This window comes from Mus pahari, chromosome 9, assembly GCF_900095145.1.
Source record: "Mus pahari chromosome 9, PAHARI_EIJ_v1.1, whole genome shotgun sequence".
Lineage (NCBI taxonomy): Eukaryota > Metazoa > Chordata > Mammalia > Rodentia > Muridae > Mus > Mus pahari.
This window is the reverse complement of record NC_034598.1, coordinates 21,752,234-21,773,417: the sequence shown is the minus strand read 5'-3', so window position 1 is coordinate 21,773,417 and position 21,184 is coordinate 21,752,234. Positions and strand designations below refer to the sequence as shown.

The 21,184-nt window shown below is 37.4% G+C and overlaps 1 protein-coding gene across 3 annotated transcripts in view; it reads left to right on the top strand.

Annotated features, from left to right (window-relative positions):
* Positions 1 to 21,184, top strand: part of Tbc1d32 (TBC1 domain family member 32) — a 201,917-nt gene that overhangs the window by 46,556 nt on the left and 134,177 nt on the right. Inside the window, exons 12-16 of one of the 3 annotated variants that reach the window (XM_029542476.1) lie at positions 6,495 to 6,557; positions 9,398 to 9,490; positions 12,365 to 12,507; positions 15,098 to 15,225; positions 20,734 to 20,935. In XM_029542476.1, coding sequence (XP_029398336.1) covers positions 6,495 to 6,557; positions 9,398 to 9,490; positions 12,365 to 12,507; positions 15,098 to 15,225; positions 20,734 to 20,935 — 629 coding nt within the window. Of the gene's footprint in view, positions 1 to 6,416; positions 6,558 to 9,397; positions 9,491 to 12,364; positions 12,508 to 15,097; positions 15,226 to 20,733; positions 20,936 to 21,184 lie in introns of all 3 variants that reach the window. The other 2 variants (XM_029542475.1, XM_029542474.1) reach the window with 2 other exon arrangements.

Genomic DNA, 21,184 nt, shown 5'->3' with positions numbered 1-21,184 from the left:
TCCATTTTTTTCTCTGTTTTTCCTTTACACAGGAACAATTCTGGGTTAAAAATGTTTCAGATGGGTTGGTGGCCCCATCCTTCAACTGGGGACCATGCCTATCTACTGGAAGTGGTCTCTTCAGGTTCTGTCTCCCTTCTGCTGGATATTTCGGCTAATGTCATCCCCATTGGGTCCTGGGAACCTCTTATTTCCCAGGCATCTGGAACTTTCTAGTGATTCCCCCTGTTCCCCAACCTCTACTGCTATATATTTCTATTCCTTTCCTGACCCTCTGGACTTCTCTCCTGTCTCTTCCCATACATACGGGTTTTTAAATATGCATGTATATGAAGTGGTGAGCACATTTCACCCTTGCCATACCTCTCTATTTTCCCCTAACTTACTTCCCATCCCATTCTCCTTTATTCTCCTAGATGATTTGGCGTCTACTTTAATATCATATATACATATTTATAGGTAAATATGTATATAAGATATTAAATATATAATAATAATTATTATATATAATAATATATCATATATAATATCCCAGGTATATATGTGTATTTGTGTATACATGATTTATATGTATGTATAGACATGATTTTATATGTGTGAAATACAGGAACTAAAATCTAGAGAAGACCTATTTGTCAGATACTGGCTTAATTTCTTAATATGATTGTCTTTAGTTGAATCTATTTTCCTGAGAATGGCATAAATTATTTTGCTTAGTGTCTGAAAACACTATTAATCACACACACACACACACACACACACACACACACACACACACACACACACACACACACAGAGCCATTGTGGATGGTGTCTTAATAAGACTGATATGTAAACATGTCTGTGGTACAAATGACTGGGAGTTCATTGATATTGATAGATATTAATGACCAATGCTTGTTCCTTCTGTTATTTTGATGTTGGTGTTGGTGTTGGTTGAGTGTGTGTGTGTGTGTGTGTGTGTGTGTGTGTGTACGCGTGTTTCTCTTCTATAGGTTTTACTGGTTTCAAATTATTTTCACCTCATTGTGTTGGTGTTTTCCTTGTATTATCTTCTGTAGGGTTTGGTTTGTGGAAACATTGTTTAAATTTGGTTTGCTATAGAATATCTTGGTTTCTTCATCTATGGTGACTGGAAGTTTTGCTGGGTATAGTTTTCTGGGCTGAAATCTGAGGTCTCTTAGGATCTGCAAAAAGTCTGTCCAGGCTCTTCTGAATTTTAGAGTCTTCATTGAGAAATTGGGTATAATTTTGATAGCTCTGTCTTGACCCTTTGCCCTTGCAACTTTTAATCTCTCTCTCTCTCTCTCTCTCTCTCTCTCTCTCTCTCTCTCTNCTCTCTCTCTCTCTCTCTCTCTCTCTCTCTCTCTCTCTCTCTCTCTCTCGTTCTTTCATAGTGTTCATAATTTCCTAGATATTTCATGCTTGAAATACGTTAGATTTTGCCTTTTCTTCTACTGATATATTGATTTCTTCTATTATATGTACTCTGCCTGAGATTCTCCCTTCCATATCCTGTATTCTGTTGGTGATGCTGTGTCTGTCGTTCCTGTTCTCTTTCCTAGATTTTATCATCTCCAGGATTGCCTCTGTGTGTTTTCTTTATTGCTTTCATTTTCCCTTTCAGGTCCTGCACCTGTTTGATTGTATTTTTCTGTATTTCTTTATATGTATTTTCTTCTTCTTTTAAAGCCTGTACTTGTTTGAATATGTTTTCCTGTATTTCCTTAAGGGACTTATTCATGTCCTCTATCACCCTTAAAAGACTGGATTTAAGGTCTTCCTGTGCTTCAGTTTCATTAGTATATCCAGGGTTTGTTTTTGCAAGATAGCTGGGCTCTCATGATGCCATATTGCTCTGGGTTTTGTTGAATTTGTTCTTACACTGTCCCATAGGCATCTGGTTTTCCTTGGTGTTGGCTGGATGATTCGAAGGTGGGAGGAATGGAGGTCCGGGTACTTTGCTGCTTATACCTCAGGTGGACTCCACTGGCAAGAGATTGGTGGGAAAATATTCAAAGATGGTAGTTTTGGGGTCCCTGCAGGCCTCCACTGGAAGCAGGACACTTTTGGCATCCTTGGGCCCGAGTCCAGTGCTGGACGATGGAGTTCAGGGAAGCTTGTGCAACTCACTTCTGTAGGCTATGTCCTAAGTGGGCCTCTTCTGAGGATTGCTGGAGTAGTGTTGCAAGCTGGTTAATCCTAGGGTTTCAAATGCTTCCTTGTGAAAAAGGATGCTCTTGGGGTCCCACAGGCTCCTGGTGACCAACCTACTCTTCTTTGTCTCATTGATAATATTGTTTTCCCATTTTCATGTCATTAATTTGTTCTCTGATCATAATTTTTCCTTTCTATTTACCAATTATTAATTTTCCTTGTTATTGTTTTTCCAAAGTCCTTAGCTGTGTCATTATTTATCTGAATCTGTGTGGTTTGCTAACATTGGCATCTGTAGCTCTAAGTTCTTTTCCTAGGACTACCCTTGCTGTGCATTATAGCTTTCTGTGACTTGTTAGTTGTTGTTGATAGCAGGATAAGATCACTTTCATGTTTTCATGTAATATATATTTCATATAATAATATAAATTATAATATATATACACACATAGGTACACACACATATATATTCACATATACACATATACACACACACACACACACACACACACACACACACACATACATACATAGTGGTGGTTTGAATATGCTTGGCCTTTGGAGTAGTACTATTAGAGATGTGTTGGAGGAAGGGAGTGGGCTTTGAGAGACCTTTTTCCTAGCTGCCTAGAAGCCAGTCTTCTCCTGTTTGCCTTCTGAATTAGATGTAGAATTCTTATCTCTAGCTCTGTGCCTGCCTGGATGCTGCCATGCTTCTTGCCTTAATGATAATAGACTGACTCTCTGAATCCATAAACCAGCCTTAATTAAATGCTGTCTTTTATAAGAGTTGGCTTGGTAATGGTGTTTCTTCATAGCAATGTAAATCCTAACTAAGACACACACACACACACACACACACACACACACACACACACACACACACACATTGATGTGTACAATGACTTTCAGAAACATACCTGTTTTCAAAATGAATTTGTAGCTGTGCTTGTTGTATGACCCTCTTTATTATGTCCTTGATTCTAATGTCTGATTTGTTCTGAGTGTAGGAACATTACCCTTTCCCCTCTGCTATTGTACCAGTCATTTAATCAAGTACTTATGAGCTTTGGTGACAGCAAAAGATGCACAAAATGCAGATTATTTACTGTGTGTGTGTGTGTGTGTGTGTGTGATTGGACACCCACTCCCACCCTATGTTTTTCTCTGCCAGTTTTCAGTAAGAGCTTCATAACTTGGCTCTCCGTTCCATGTGTGACCTGTTCTTCTTAAGCTTCTTTGAGTACCAGTGCTTTTATTAGTTATTTCTGCTCCTATTGCCTCATCCACAGTGACTGCAGAAGTTATATTATTTATTATAAAGCAGTGAACTTCATCTTAGATCTTCAACATTTCACTCTGCATCACCTGTTTTCCTTTTCATTAAACAATCATTTTAAAAAATTTATTATTTTTTATGTTCATTGATGTTTTATCTGAGTTCCCTGTCTATCTCTCCGTGTGTGTGTGTGTGTGTGTGTGTGTAAAATCATGCAACTGGAGTTACAGACAGTTGTGGGCTGCCATGTGGGTGCTGGGAATTGAACCAGGGTACTTTGGAAGAGCATCCTCTGCTCTTAACTGCTGAGCCATCTTTCCAGCCCTGCATTATCTGTTTTTCATGCCATCTTTCTTATATTTTATAGATCAAGCTGTTAATCTGATACATTTTGTGATCTTGTTATTGTTATTTTCTAAGCAAATAAGTTACTTCAAAAATATGAACATATTTTATGATTTATACTTGAGTAAATTGTTAAACTGAAAGCAATGAAAAATTTTCAAAGATAAATAATTGATTTTTTTTTAAAGCATGTAGTGGATGAGAAAGTACAGAAGACCTATTTTATGTCTCACAATAAATTTGTGTTACTTCACACATTTGTTTACTTTTCTAATCTGTTCATATTTGAAGTTGTCCTTCACACTTACTCACCCTCATGTCCATTGTCTTAGCTTTACTTAGCTTTTTACCTAACGGAGGGTGTTTCACTGCATTCTTCTGCCACTTACTTCCAAATGCTTGGTCATTTTTCCTGTTTTTGCTGCCTTTGGATTGGTATAGCCTTCCACTCCTTCTGGCACTCAAGGAATTGAACAGAGAGAATATGCCATAAAGATAGGAGAGTACAATCTTAGATTTTCTACCTCAGTTAATTACGTATTAGTATAGAATCTGGCTAGATGTTATTAAGGTTTTGATGTCAATGTTGTCTGCCATAGGCTAATGTGTTTTAACTACTTGTTCTTCTCTGGAGGCATTGTTTTTGAAGGATGTGGCTATTTCACGAGTTGGGCTTTTGCTGGAAGCAGGAGTTGACTAGGAAGTGTCACTTGACGGTTCTAGCTTGTTCCTATTCTGAACTGAACTGTTTTGCTTCCTGATCTACCAAGATGTGAGCAAGCAATCTGGTGCTCACAGATCCATAGGACTTGTCCTATTAGTTTCCTCTCTAACATGATGGGCTATATGCCCTTGACTAGGAGCACAAATAAACTTCTTTGCAATTAAGTTGCTTTTGTCAGGTGATCAAGGAAATGTTTTGGAATGGGGTTCAGCAATGTGATAAACTGACCTTATAGTTTTTAATTTCTTTAAACATGCTTTGTGGGAGGATTCTGCAAGATTTTGGAGGTCTAGACTGGAGAAGCACTATACAACATCAAGCAATGCTTATCAGATATGCTTGTTGGGGCTCCAGGGACCGTATTCCAAGAGACATGGAGACCAGACAGGTTATGTTTATGGGATTTCACAGAAGGCAGGGGTGATATCAGGATCTTAGCTAAAGTACACTCATGTTACATCATAGGCCTGTGGAGTCCAGATATCAGGATCTTAGCTAAAGTTCACTTATGTTACATCACAGGCATGTGGAGTCCAGATATCAGGATCTTAGCTAAAGTTCACGCATGTTACATCATAGGCATGTGGAGTCCAGATATCAGGATCTTAGCTAAAGTTCGCTCATGTTATATCATAGGCATGTGGAGTCCAGAGTCTGACTTTAGATGCTGTTCCTTTTAAACTCTCTGCCTTTCTTGAGACAGGGTCTCTCTCACTATCCTACACTTGCTGAATTGGCTGAACTGGGAGGCCAAGGACTCTCAGGAGCATAGTGTATCACTTTTCCTGCGCTGGGATTAGTAAAAGTGTGTGCCACTATGTCTTTGTTATTGTTGTTTGTTTGTTTTATTCTTTGTTTAATGTGTTCTGGCGATGAAATTCAATTTCTTGTACTTTCAAAGTAAGCAGTTTATTGACTGAGTTCTACCACTATTCCTCTGAATAGTTCTAAAGTTCACTGAATCCATTAACATCCTTTAAAAGTGATACTCAATACTTGAACATATGGGTGAGGGATAAATAAATGGAGAACATATGGAATTATACTTATTTTAAAAATTCTAATTTTTGTTGCAAAAACAGTTGTAATCAGTATGATCTATTGTATGTATTACATCCCTTATTTAAAATGCTTGGGACAAGAACTATGTCAAATGTATTTCAGAGTTTGTGCAGTATTGGAATATTTTCATAGACTTAATCTGTGTTGGCTTTTTATATGGTTGCTCCAGTTTTATTTCTGTTGCTGTTACAAATGGCAACAGATGCGAGGAAAGGATTTATTTGCTTGATGATTCTAGGTTATAGTCCATTATGATGGGAAACTTAAAAAAGGAACTTAAAATATCACATTCACAATTAATTATATATATAGAATAAAAACATACAACCTTGCTTGCTTGTTCCCACTTAGCTCTTTTCTTTTGTATTATTCTGAAACCCCTGTCGAGGGCATCCTATACCCACAATGGCTGGAGTCTTTGTATATCAGTTAAAAATCAAAACAATTTCCCAAGGACATACACACATTTCTCATCAAGATTCTCTTTCTGTTGGTTTCTAGGTTAAGTTTACAGTTAAAACCTGCGCAGTGTTAAAAATGAAATTCTTCCTCTGTTGACTTCTTCTCACCTTTTTTTTTTTTTTTTTTTGAAGTCTGTCTTTAGTGATGGATAACTTCCGCAATCTGATAATAATCTGAAGCCAGGAAACAGTAGTTACTAGTTTTATAATTACTTTCCCTCTAATCTATTATCAAAGGTAGTTAGAAATAATAAGAAAAATGTTTAACATTTATACCAGTTGGTTCTGCAATACAGATATTAGGTTTGATTTTCAGGTAGGCCTGAAGACAAGTATTGTAAAATATAATATCATTAAAATAAATGTTCTTGTTCATTTCTCTTTTAAGGAAACAAGCAAAAAAGTTTCTATTATTCAGGACAAGAATTGCAGTATATTTATTTCATTCACTCACTGTGCCTTTTAGGAAGATTGTTGATCTATACACAAGGCAGGAAATTATTCCCCATAAAGCTGAAGAATAGAAAAGGTAAGTGTAATTAGGACTAATGAGTAGGAAAAGGTATGATAAGATTTATAGTACACAGGCTCACATTTATAAACTTGTCTTGGTCACCGTTCAATCAGTGTGAAGAGACACCATGACCAAGGCAACTCTTATACAATAGAGAATTTCTTTAGGGCTGCCTTGCAGTTTTAGAGAGTTAAGTTCATTATTCTCATGGCTGGGAGTATGGTGGTACACAGGCAGACATGGTGCTGTAGAAGGAGCTGAGAGTTTTACATCCTGATACACAGGCAGAAGGAAGAGAGGGACACTGGGTGTGGATTGGGCCATACTTCCTCCACCAAGGCCAGACCTCCTAATCCTTTTCAAGTAGTGCCACTGCCTGATGGCTACGCATCGAATCAATGAGCCTATTGAGGTCATGCTTATCCAAACTTCCACAGTATCTGCTATGGTGCCATATTACTTTTGCTCTTCATTGTAATAAAACACTGTGACCAAAAGCACCTTGATGGTGAGAGGCTTCATTTTACTTTATAGTACATAGTCTACCATGAAGAGAACTCAGGAAAGGAATTCAGAAGAGCAACCTGGAGAATTCAATACGAAGACCTGAAGCAGAGGTCATGGAGGAGTGGTACTTTGCATCCCATGACCAAAATAAGTTGTGGAGGAAAGCCTCTATTTCACCTTAAAGCTTCTAAGTCCATCACTGAGGAAAGCCATGACAGGAACTCACGGTAGGGACCTGGAGACAGGACCTGATGCAGAGGCCATGAATGATTGTTAATTATTGACTTACTCCTTATAACTTGCTCAGTCTGCTTTCTTATAGAACTCAGGACCACCAGTGCAGAACTGGCACCATCTAGAATGAACTGGTGCAGCCAACCATGTATCACTAGTTAAGAAAATGCCCTATAGGTTTGCCTACAGCCTGATTTTATGGAAGCATTTTTCTCAGTTGCTGATCCCTCCTCTCAAATGACTCTAGCTTGTGTCAAGTAGATGCAAAAAAGCCAGCACATATGATGATGCTGGGGAGAGTATCATATCATGTTTTTATTCTGTTTCATTTATTTTATCAAATAGAGATCAGTGATCATCTTTAATTCTTCCAAGATGTTATATCCCTACAAAAAACACAGTATGGAGCAGAGTTCAGCAAACCTTCACATTGACAGTAAATGTTATGGCCTTGGTGGATAATATGCCATGTTTATTGTCATGCAGGAAAGTCAACATAGTATGCCTAAGGCTGCTTTCCTTAGAATGGCCTCTTTGCAAGCTTGGCTCCTGGCTGCCCCGTGGGGAGTTGGGGTCATATTAGTCCCAGCACCAATAAGGGCACTTAAATTGTTTGTGGACTCTTCCCTGTGCCTAACCTACTTGTAGAAGCCAATATCACCATTTACGCTGAACTCCAGGTTTGCTTTTGGGACTTTAAGATTTTGATAGGTACAAGGCAGAGGACATCTAAGTGTTCACCTTGCCTATGAGAACCCTGGGCACTGCTTCTCTAGTGAGATTATCTGGAGTAATGGAATATATTCTTCATGATTCCCTTAGGAGAGGCTCTCACAAGTTTGTGCCTGGTTTGCTCTGTATTTCATCTTCTGTAACCTTTGTTTTTGATTTTGCCTTCCATAGTATTATTATAATGTGTCATGTGAACTTGATTATATGAGTCCTATGGGTCTTCCAACTCAGTCCAATCTGAACATGGCTTCAGGGCCTCTGAGACGTTTTAAAAGTGGAAATTCTCATCTTAGCTTGTCAGCCTTATCATAAGAACTGTACTTTATTGGAACTGCTTCAGAGTCTGTTCATTGTGATGCTCTTGTCTAGTTGTTTTATTTGCTCTAATTTATTTTAGCTCCTTGAGAACTGACAGGGCATTATGTACTTCTCTTACAATTTCAAGGCTGTGTCATATAGTTTAAGACAGAGTGGGGACATCATGAGCTCTTCAGTTAAAGAGGTACTATTTCATATGGTATTGCTGGCTTTTACAAAACTACAAAGACTATTGAATACATTTGATATTTTTGCAGGTATTCAACTTAACTTTACATGCCTCTCATCTATAATAAATTTAGCATTTATATTCTTTTTTAACAACTGTATTTGCCTTATAAACAATCACAACTCATTTCAAAACTGAGTTTGAGAATAACAGAAACCAGCAATCATCTTTAAATTATAGATTTTCCAGAACGTTTTAATGAAAGAGTCTATAGCAAGACTTGGTAAAATGTACCTATGGACTGAACTTGGTATTCCATCTGGCTGGTGCCCTGTGAGCCGAGCATGTATTTTAACTATTAAATAGACTATTTTGTGCCATGTGGAAAACATGAAAGGTAAATATGCTAAAATGGCTTATTTGGCAAGCCATTATAGTCATTATTTATTTGGTGATTGTGAATGGATAACTGTACTACAGTTACCACCATTTGTCTTTGTGACAAAAACTTCAATTACTTAATACCTAGTCTGTGATGGAAAAAAAAATGCTGGCCATGTTCTGCTGTACTAAAGAATTCAGCAGAACCAACATATTAAGATGAATTTTACTTATCATAAGTGAATTGACTTAAATAGCTCTAGTGATTCCCATATGTCTGTTGTGGGTTTCTATGATCAGCTCCAAACCAATGGCAGAACTGTGCCTGAACATAGCAAGGCTCTGGGATCATAGCTGTGCTCCATGCTGGAGTGATGTGTCTTGGTTCACAGCTCACGCCTGCCTGGGTTTACGTAGAAATTATGACGCAATTTTAGAGGTGAGTGGAATGCAGTTAAATATTTTTTAGATTGTAAGCATGTTACAAATTACTTCTTTGTTTTCTTTTGTAAAGATTCAGTATCCCTCACAAGTCTGCTGGTGTTGTTTACTCAAATTATCTATTATTCACCAAGTTGTCCAAAGATGACATCCATCGTGTATTCAGGTAAATACCTCATCCCTAAGTTGATTATTGATTGATTAACTCTTGTGTATATTCAACCTTTAATCCATGTATTTTAAATGGAGGAAAAGCAATAATCAAAATGTTTGAGTATTCGCTTGTCTAGATATTTGAGTTATTTACCTATTTTGGTAAATGGGTTTAAGACTCAGCATTACTTGTAAGACATTACATTGGTTCTGAAGTAAGCCATGAAATTTCATTTTGTTCATAGATGTTTTAAGACATTTCTCATCTATTAATGTTTTAATTTCAAGTCAGTTTGGCTGAGAATCTTAATGTTTTCTTAATATAAAAGTGTTCTCAAAGGATATCAAGGGAAATTTGATTAATTGATATGCTCTCTTTTTGATGTTTTTTTTTTGCCCTTTGTGTTTCCAAGGTATTTTGATCAGCTTGCTGTTTTTAGTTTATCCTAATTAGGGTTTTACTATTGTATTGATGAAACACCATTACCGCAGCAACATGGGGAGGAACAGGTTCATTTGGCTTACACTTTCATATCACTGTTGAAGGAAGTCAGGACAGGAACTCAAACAGGGCAGGAATCTAGAGGCAGGAGCTGATGCAGAGGCCATGGATGACTGCTGCATACTGCCTTGCTCATCTGTTTTCTTATAGAACCCAGGACCACCTGCTCAGTGGTGGCTCTACCTCATTGGCTGGGCCCTCCTCCATCAATCATTCATTAAGAAAATGCTCTAATGGCTTGCCTATAGTTTGATCTTATTGAGGCATTTCCCCAAGTGAGGTGTCTTCTCTTAAGAATGACTGTAGATTGTGTCAAATTGACATAAGAATGACTGTAGATTGTGTCAAGTTGACATAAAGCTAGCCAGCACAACTGAACCCTTGCCAACTTGATACAGAAACAGAACACTAGTAAGCAACAATCTCTACTTTCTCATTCACCCCCAAGATCTCACATTAATAAGATCATCACAGTATTAAAATATTCCATAATTTAAAAGTCCCATAGTCTTTAAGAAGTCAAACACCATGGGCTGTAGAGATGGCTCAGCAGTTAAAAGCACTGACTGTTCTTCCAGAGATCCTGAGTTCAATTCCCAGCAACCACATGGTGGCTTACAACTATCTATAATGGGATCTGATTCCCTCTTCTGGTATGTTAGAAGATGGTGACAGCATAGTATACTCATTTATATAAAACAAATAAATCTTTAAAAAAAATTCAAATACCTAAAAATGTAGTCTCTTTAAGAAATCCAGGGAAGGAGGAGGATAACATTTGAAATGTAAATAGATAAAATAATCAATAAAAAATAAAATAAAATAAAAAAGAAATTCAGTCTTTTCTAAGATCCAAAATCTTTTAAAATTCAGCATCTTTCAGCTGTGCCTCTTGTCAAATTAAAAATAAATGCTTTCTTTTTTGAAGAGGGAAGATCCAGGGCACAGTCACATGTTTCAAATCCAAAAATTCAGTTGTTTTCAGGATCTTCTTTGTTAAATATAAAGTAAAAGAGGATCTCTCTATGCTTTATTGTAAATTGCCACTTACTCTTATGTGTTGACCCACTTGTAATAATGTTTTAAATTATTACCATTTAAAATAACTTCTCCTTTTCTTTTTTAATCTCTATATAAATCTTCAAAGTAAAATATAATGTCAGAAATAATAATGTAGACCATAGTCTTTTAAAATTGGGAAATAACATGGAAATGGTAGGACAAATTCTGAGAGAAAATGGAATAAGAGAAAAAAAATGGATTGGGCTACATGTTAGTCATAGAATATATGTGTCAGCCAGAAGGATTTTCCTGCGTGGTTATAACAGTGTATCAGTCTTATTATGATTCCTAGACCTCTTCTGTCTTTATAGCATTTATACAACAGAGTATAGGACCCCTGCCTGCTACATGCTTCTACAGCACTGTGTAGACTGAACATGCTCTTCCCTTGTTAAAGGTACTCAGTAATGTGGCTTACAGTCTAGTCGGCTGTCTCTGTCTTCTCAGACTGCTAAGCTTAGTGCAATGCTCAGTAGGCATTTACTTCTATTATGTCAACAGGTAAGTATTCACACATAGTGTTTGTCATTGCAAACAAGGTTTCTCATCTAGAACTGAATGAAAAGTCACTAAATCCTTTTTCTTCTGGTCAGGTATGAAGTTGAAGTTTGCACCCTTATGGAATGAATTAAAAATCTTGTTAGTATTATACCATTTCTAAGGGACTCATTTCACATTTGTATAAGGAGGTTAGATTAAATATCTAATCAAATTAATTCAACTAAATATCTAATCAGAAAGTCACATTCGTTTCAGTTGCGGTTCCCACCATGTGCCACTGTGGACCCTTTCGGTTTCCTAGCTCATGTTTTGGAGGATGATCTTGGCCATGCCTCTATTTTCCTCTATTTTCTGTTTTTGTGGTCACATAGTGTACCACCTTCTGGAGGCATCCATTCTTTGGTGTCTTCCCTTTGCCTGTAGTTTAATATGAATGTTTCATTTAATTTCCTATTGAGCTCATGCACTCACATACAGTAAGAAAAGGAACAACAGTGAATGTAATGAACTTGTTTTCTGAGAGGCTAAAAGTTGAGTCTTCTTCCAGCCATATCTTCAATATCAAGGTGTGATTTGGCGTCTAACTGAAAGATGTTACATTGTCTTTTGTATTTTTTTAAATTAGCTTGAAGTGATAGTTAGCTAAATGAGATAAGCTTCAGTTTATAATTCTCATCTTCTGGGCTTTAGTTGTATGACTTTTTTTTTTTTTTTTCAAACAACCAAGCTCCCCTTGACCTTTGTGGAATAGCAGCCAGTGCACAGTGGGAAGCAGAAGTAGGCAGCGCTTTGACTTTCTGCTGTGTGCTTTCTGGTTCTCAGAGAATTATTCTCCTGCAAGTATGGTGACTGACATTCTGCGGATGCTCTGCGACCAGAAAGAATGTGCAGTTGAGTGCTTATACAACAGCACAGTGACAGAGGCGCTTCTCCAGCCCATTCATAACCTGATGAAAGGAACTGTGGTGGGTGTCACTGGAGAGGAAGGGGAACTGCTGCAGCAGCTGGGACTGGTCAGCAGCCAGTGGCTCTACTCTCCTGACGTGGTTGCGATGCTTTCTGACAGATACTTCTTACGTGTAATTTTTGGTTTTGTGCTCCTGAGGATCTCTATTTGATAAGTCATAGTGTATGCAGTTATTTGATTTATTAGTTGTGATGGGTGGTAGGACTGTACACCCACAGACCACATCTTATTTTTTTTCGTAATCAAACTCAGTTCTCTTGGTGGGAAAAACTTAGAAAAAAGTTATACTATTAAGAAGCTATTTGTCTTGTGAATGTAATAAATCTTGTGTATGCCTTACGTATTCTAATGACAGTTTTATAGCTGTTGGAAATATTCCTGAAGAGTCAGCTCTGCCGTTTGGGAGAAGTGGAGTGAGAAAGACAGTGTGTGCAGCCCTCAGAGCTGAACATCCGTGCTCTCTCCAGTGCACCCAGTGCACTTCCCATGCTTTCACCAGAGAATAAACTGAGGTTGAGGGAGGTGGCCTGTTCTCCCTCAGACAGCCAACACATGACAGCGGTGATGATGGCATCCTCACCAGGACTGCTGTGTGTCTAACGTAGCCCACCACTTCTCTCACATAATCTATGGAGCAGTGACTTTAGAGTGCACACTGGGCTGGGAGTTAAAATATCTTTCATCTGCTTTGTAGCATCTTTACCTGTTTCTTCTCCCTCCCTCCTTCACACTTCACTGGGTCACAAATACCTTGTGGATTGTTGTTGGTTGCATTAATGTCACTGTTTTCAACTTTTCATTTACCAAGTTTTCTGTATGCATACACTGTTCACATTTTGTAAACAGTGCTATGATACACTCTCTGCTTTTTAAATTCCCTCCTCCCACGAGTGATGCCTGCTATGCGTGAAAATGTCCTTTCCTGGGTTCTGCAGTCAGCCCTGTGTTTGACTTATTATTTGCATTTTTGGTATTGTATTGTATTTATTTATTTATTTCGGATGGTATTCACATGCTGTGCTGTGTATGTCGAGGTCAGGTGAGAACTTTTTTAGTCTTTTCTCTTTTTTCATCAGGGTTCCAACTCAGGTCATCAAGCCTGGGTGGCAAGTGCTGTTTTGCTGGCTCTGAATTGTATCTTTTTAAGTATAGGCTAGTCTACTGACACACAGTAGCTCTCTAGTACCTAATTTAAGATAATCAACGTCACCTATGGAGTCACTGCTGTGTCAGTGCTTTGTGTGGGTGGCACCAATATGGGAGACAGTAAGGCATGCTCACACCTTTATTTAAGGATGCCACTCTAATCACTTTCTAAATGGGAAATATTTAGCATGAGTAACAGAAAGTTCTAAAGCAAATATGTTTGTATGGCAAAATATGTGGACACAGTTATGACTATGTATTAATACATATGAGAGAAGGAATACATTTTAGATACAGGTGTCAGAAAAAGTACTTTGTATGGAAACATATTATCTAATAGAGTTGGGGTGGATGGATAGTCATATGTGTGTATGTGCACTCAAGTATATCTACATCTCTATTTTCTGTGTACACACAGAACATACATACATACACGTATACATATGAATATGAGGTACATGTAGTGATGTAGTGATTCACTACCATGTCAATGCTCTGTACTGGGTATTATAAGTATAGAAAACAATAAGGCATGCTTATGTTTTTAGCTCCCAGTTCAAGGGGCAGTCTGTCATGGTAGAGACCTAGGAGCTTTAAGGACCCATTCATGTTGCATTCCACAGTTAAGGAATCGAGACAAATACATACATACTACTGCTCTGCAATCTTCCTACACTTACATAGTCCACAATCCAAACTAGGGAATGGTAACACCCACAATGGACATATCACCACCAAATCAGTTAATATAATCACATTTTAAAATATATAGAATATGGATATCAGCATCCATGAAGGCATAAAGCAATAAGTAGACCCTGAAAATAACGAGAGTTTCTGTTGGCCAACTTCTTCACTAATATAACTTCTAGGTTTTAATTTTTGTTTTTGATATTTTCTTATATGTTGGCCAGTCTATTAATGCTTCCACTTAAAGTAAGAAGATATTATTGGTCCAATTTGTTTTCCAAGTGGATGATATTATTGGCTGTTATCCAACTCATGAACTGGCTGTCCCTTGTCAACCTTTATCTAGCGAGGTATATAAGGGGATGGCATCAATTAGACAAAACCATAGTGTATTAGCATATATGATACAATGAATTTGTAGGAATGTGGTGCCTGAAAAATAGAAGAAAATGCAGATTGGTATAGAACTATATCACATTTGGTAGCCAGAATTACCCTTGAATCTGTAACACAGCCAGTGATTCTCAATAACTGGCTTATGTTAAAATCTTGGATTTATTTGCCTCATCAGCTCAGCTAGTAAAAGAATATCATCTAATGATTCATGTACCTCAGATATGTTATTTCACAACCAGCAGTTGTGAAGGTTTCTGTTGTACTTGCCATATTAGATTGCATGCATCACCCCTACTACAATGTACAATTATATGATTTGTCTTGTCATCATTATTATTTTTATTTTTAATGTGCAGGCTGCTCCAGATTGCTCTGAAACAGCTCTAATTCATATAGCTGATATTTTGGCAAGAATTGCTTCTGTAGAGGAAGGACTCATTTTACTTCTGTATGGAGAAAATATGAACTCTTCTGAAGAAGAGAGGTGCGTGTATGTTTTAATCTTCTAACTATTTGGGTGTACTTAGGTTTTCTGAACAGGTTCATATTAAACTATCTTTGAAAAGTCTTTTTAAAATGCTTATTGTTTTTCTGTGTGTGTATGTATATATGCCGGCATGACTTTATACACACTACATTCATGCATTCAGGCATACCTGGAGAGTATAACAGTGTATTGGATGCCCTGGAAGGGGAGTTACAGACAGTTGTGAGCTGCCATGCAAGTGCTGGGTACCTGGATCTTCTGCAAGAGTAGTAAGTGCCCTTAACAATGGGGCCACCCCTTCAGCCCCTTCTTAACTAAGCTTAGCTTGCAGTAAGGATAGTAACACTCATTCCAGATGGGATCCAACATCTTCTTACCTGTTCCCAAAGACCATCTCACAGCCTTCTGAAGCCACAAGAAGTTAGTTCATGTCAAACAGATTCATAAAGGAGAAGGCACACCTTTCCTCCTCTTCTGTTACCCTGTCCTAACTCTGCCTTTCCCATGGTAATATTGTGGTACTTAGACTTCAAGTGCTTCTAGACTCTGTGCTTCTGATGGTGTGATACTTCAGCAAACCTGTGAACCTATGAAAGTGTTTACTCTTGGTTAGTAAAAATGCCATCATATATGCCACCTTGAGATCTCAGTTCTTAAGTACAACATGGACATTTCTTTTGGGTGAGTACAGAATAATAGATCATTTTATTTTAGCATTATACTCTTATTTTAGTTTGCTGTAATTTATTCAGATTTTATCCCACTTCCCCTTTTATAGATAGCAGACTGTGCCTCAGACCTTGCCTCCCTAAATGTACTCAGCCAGTTGATATGATAAATTACATTAATTGGCTTGTAAATGCCAAACAGCCATACTCAGGGGCTAAATCACACCTGGTTTTGGTGCCCATTCCTCTTCCCCATTGTGGCTTTGAGTTTCTAGTGGTTATTGTGAATCTTTGCTACATTGACAAATGACATTAGCCTTGGAACCTGGAATATCTTTGTTTTTTGATATTACTACAGTGTTGGTTTTATAAGTTAGAAATGGGCCCAGGAGCTAAGGCTGACCCACAGCTCTCCACACCCAAATCCCACTAGGAAAAAGCTGGTCTCCTAGGAGTGTTCTTACTCCTAAGCTCAGAGGTGAGGCCGTTACTTAAACACCAATAACTGTCCAAAGCAGGACATGCCAGGAGCTCTCAGGGCACAGGAAGAGCATAGCAGCAGCTGGGGACAGGATCCTTCCTGTGTCCATATTTGCTCTGGAGCTAAGAATGCCCCCCCCCCAAATCCCGCCAGGAGAGAGCTGGTTTCCCAGGAGTATAGCCACACCAAAGATCAAATATTGCAAGCTCACAGGCCTACAGAAGGGACAAGCTCTAGTCAGAGACAGCAAGATCAGCTAGCACCAGATGGCAAGAGGCAAGGGCAAGAAGCTAAGCAACAGAAACTAAGGCTACTTGGCATCATCAGAATCCAGTTCTCCCACTACAGCAAGTCCTAAATACCTCACTACACCAAAAAAAAAAAAAAAAAAAACAAAACAAACAAACAAAAAAACCAAAAAAACCCAAAAAAAACAAAAACAAAAAACAAAAAAAAAACCAAGATTTGGATTTAAAATCACATTTCATGATCATGATAGAGGACTTTAAGAAGGACATAAAAAAATACAGGAGAACACAGGTAAACAGGTAGAAGCCAAATCGGGCAGTGATGGCTCATGCGTTTAATCCCAGTACTTGGGAGCCTGGTCTACAGAGTGAGTTCCAGGACAGCCAGGGCTATAGAAAGAAACCCTGTCTCAAAAAACCAAGACAAACAAACAAACAAACAACAAAAACCCCAAACCAACAACAACCCCCCAAAAACAAAAAAACAAACCAAAATAACAACAAAAAACCAAACAAACAATCAAACCAGGTAGAAGCCCTTAAAGAGGAAACACAAAAATTTCTTAAAGAATTGCAGGAAAATACAAACAAACAGGTGAAAAAGTTGAACAAAATCATCCAGGATCTAAAAAAGGAAGCAGAAACAATAGAGAAATCACAAAGGGAGACAATCCTGGAGTTAGAAAACCTAGGAAAGAGATCAGGAGTCATAGATACAAGCATCACCAACAGAATACAGGAGATAGAAGAGAGAATCTCAGGTGCAGAAGATACCATAGAAAACATTGGCACAACAGTCAAAGAAAATGCAAAATGCAAAATGCAAAAAGCTCCTAACCCAAAACATCCAGGAAATCCAGGACACAGTGAGAAAACCAAACCTAAGGATAATAGGTACAGAAGAGAGTGAAGATTCCCAACTTAAAGGGCCAGTAAATATCTTCAACAAAATTATAGAAGAAAACTTCACTAACCGAAAGAAAGAGATGCCCATGAACATACAAGAAGCCTACAGAACTCCAAATAAATTGGAACAGAAAAAAAATTCCTCCCATCACATAATAATCAGAACACCAAATACACAAAACAATGAAAGAATACTAAAAGCAGTAAGGTAATTTGACTATGTGACAAATTTATTTATTTGCAAGGTTTTTGTTTTTGGTAGCAAAGCCTATAAAATTAAAAAAAATACTGATTAGGAAAACTAAAATACAAAAGTGCTAGTATACCTGGCCTTATATACTTATATAAGTTTTCTGTTTCTGTATAAATATTGTTAATTTGGATAAATCAGGGGTTTGCCAGATACTGCCTCTAGGGTGTGTATGTATTTTTGTTTTTAAAGAAAGGTTCTGTCACATTGAAGTGGGACAAACAAGATATAAACTACCAAAAGTGACTTCTGATTATCATTGTGTCGTACCCTGATTGTTTCCTTAGTAGAAAGGTTGGAATGTTTGCAAATGCAATTAGAAAGAGTCCGGCTCATTAAATTTTGTTTTTCACATTGGAGCAATGAGCAGCTTGCTAGCTGTAAAAAGGAATTAGGGGGCTAGGGAATGTCTTAGCAGGGAAATGTGCTATGTACTAAACTTGATGACCTGTATTTAATTGCTGGGACTCACATGGTAGAACTGGAGATGTGACTGCTGCAATTGTCCCCTGATCTCGAGGTTGTTCCGTGACTCTGTTATGCACACACACCCCACACAGAATTGGCAGTGTTTTTCTGGACAGCTTATGCTGTTAGTGTTGGCATTCAGTGAAAAAAGAGAAAGGACAGATGAATATTTACAGACTGCCCTCTGTGGACAGGAAAGTAGGAGCCATCCATTTGCTTATATCGCTTAGATAGATTGATTAATCAGGTTAGTTCCAGGGAACAGAAGAAACCATACATGGAGAAATGTTCCCCATGGGATATACATTGATCATACTTAGATTTTAGGTTACAATTAAATAGTCGCTTTAGGCTCCAAATGATAAACAAAGTAAAGAAGAACTCACAATTTTTAAAACCTGTGAAACCAACAAGTAAGCAAACGTAACAGGCTGGTTAGTGATAAAGTTGTGTAGAAAGAAAATTACTTCAGGTATTCTCAATGTGATTGAACTGTAGTTGGGTGTAGTGTAAGGGAAATAATCTTCAATGCCAGCTGCATTTGGTATTTTTAGAAGCAGTATTGGTGTTATTTTGAAATTTTTATGGATAATAGATGACTAGGTAATGGCATTTGGAACTAAGATTTTTCAGTGTAAGATACAATATAAAATCATAAAATTAAAGAAACATAATTCTGACTGTTCAGCACATAATGGAAATGCAATTATGAACTTACTTTTTTTTCTAAAAAGATTTTTTTTCAGGTCACTACCCTGGCAAAGACCTAGAAGGAATGATATTATTGACAGCAGATTCCTGCATTGTGTTATCTTTGTATCTTTCTTTTTTCCCCATAAGGGGGTACAGGAAGCTTTGAAGAAATGACTGTTTCTAGGTCAGGAACAAGAAGTACACAGAATTATTCATACATAATTTTTATTCTAGAAAACAAGGTAGCTGTTTAAAACTAGCAGGATAGTGCCAAAAGTTCCTCAAGAAAGATTCTACTTTCTTAAGACATGTAACTTAAGGATGAAAAAGTAATGGGTACAATAGGGTGAAATATTATTAGGTCTATAAAAAACATTGATTAAAAAGATATTAAAATAGTCAAAATAAAGCACACATGAACTGAATAATTTTTTGATGTTGCTATGATACCAAGTATATTTATTACTTTGCAAATTGATATTAGAATATTTTTCCAACTTTCCTGTACACTGTACTTTTAATAAGTTACCCAGGAAACATTCTTTGCAGAAGTCTAATTGCTAAATACCAACAAAATTCTTGAATCAGAAAATATTCATGAAGTATTTCGTCATGAAATCTTGTTAATCAATACAATAATTACTAAAATCATTTGGTGAAAAAGCCCTTCTTACTAGAAATGCAAGCGTGGTGCATCTGCCAGGCTAATTTTTAATATCACCTAAATTGAGACCACCATGTAAGTGGCTTATGCAGGAGCCACACATCACCAATGAAGCTATTTACCAAGGAAGAAACAAAGAACTAAGGTTTAAGCCTCAGACCTAATTATTATCTTCGAGAACATTTGAGGAAATGGGAAGATACTGTGGGGAAACAGTTATTCAAACAAAAAACTATTGAATCATTGACTTGGAGAAAAACTTCACAGGGAGTATAAATCCCATAGCATAACCTGCAGGACTTATAGGGAGTGTAATTTAAACAAACCCAACTAGGGGAAATGACTTACTTGAGAGACTAAAAAGAAATTTCATATGGGCTGCATAACTAAAAGTTATAATTTTTTTTACACTACATTGAAAATAGAGATTTTTGTCATTTGGTGGTGTACACTGGGTTGCATATACAAGGCAAGGATGGAAACGTGTTTGTACAGCTGTGGGGAGGCACCGGAGGCTTGACGGCTCTCTCACACCTCATGCTTATTGCTTTTTTTTTTTTTTTTAAATCTAGAAAAAGTGTCAGTATTGCTTCTCTCTGGTGTTAGACAAAGTGATCTTGCTTCTCTCTCATCATTATCTGTGTGTTATTATGCAAGCTACTTCTGTAATCTGTACATATATTCTGTAATCTTTTAACTCCCGTTTTAAAGGATTTTAGAAAAAAAAAAAACAATGTAAGCACATTAAAATACTTAAAACAGCAGCTTTCACATTGGAAACATTTTTTTCATCTCTGCTACTATTATTTCCAGGAAAACGATCAAGCTTTGAGATAGGGTGTGTATGCTGTTATTGTAACAGGAATGGGAGCAACAGCTCAAAGATGGAAAGATCTCCCATGCTCATGGATTGGCAGGACTAACCCTTTCCTGTGTGCCACAGAAACCTTTGTCATGACTGCACACATGCACATTGGTGAACCAGGCATACTGACTTGTTAGTCAAAGCTTATGAGATATGTAAAAGGGAGCTAGTAAGTGATCGGTGTGGAGACAAGCTGTTTGTTAGTGCTCCATGATGTCAGGCTCAATTGGGTTTGGGGGTCACATTTGTGATCTTTTCTTAGTCTTACAGGTGCTCATATAATCGCCAAGTTTTCAAAGAAACTTCTTGAAGAAGATATTTCTATTTTTTCTGGATCGGAAATGTTGCCTGTAGTTAAAGGAGCTTTTATTTCTGTGTGTCGTCAGATATATGGTACCTGCGAAGGCTTACAGGTGTTGCTTCCTTATGGTTTACATGAATCTATAGCAAAGGCGTGGAAGAAGGTATGTGCTTCAAACTTCCTCCCTGCAGATCTTTATTTCAGTTACACATTATTGTAATACCTTATTATAGAAAGGGTATTTTAATGGTACATGTATCTCTCTTTTTTCTGTTTCCTTTCCTTTTCCTTTTCCTTTTCCTTTTCCTTTTCCTTTTTTCCTTTCCTTTCCTTTCCTTTCCTTTCCTTTCCTTTCCTTTCCTTTCCTTTCCTTTCCTTTCCTTTCCTTTCCTTTCCTTTCCTTTCCTTTCCT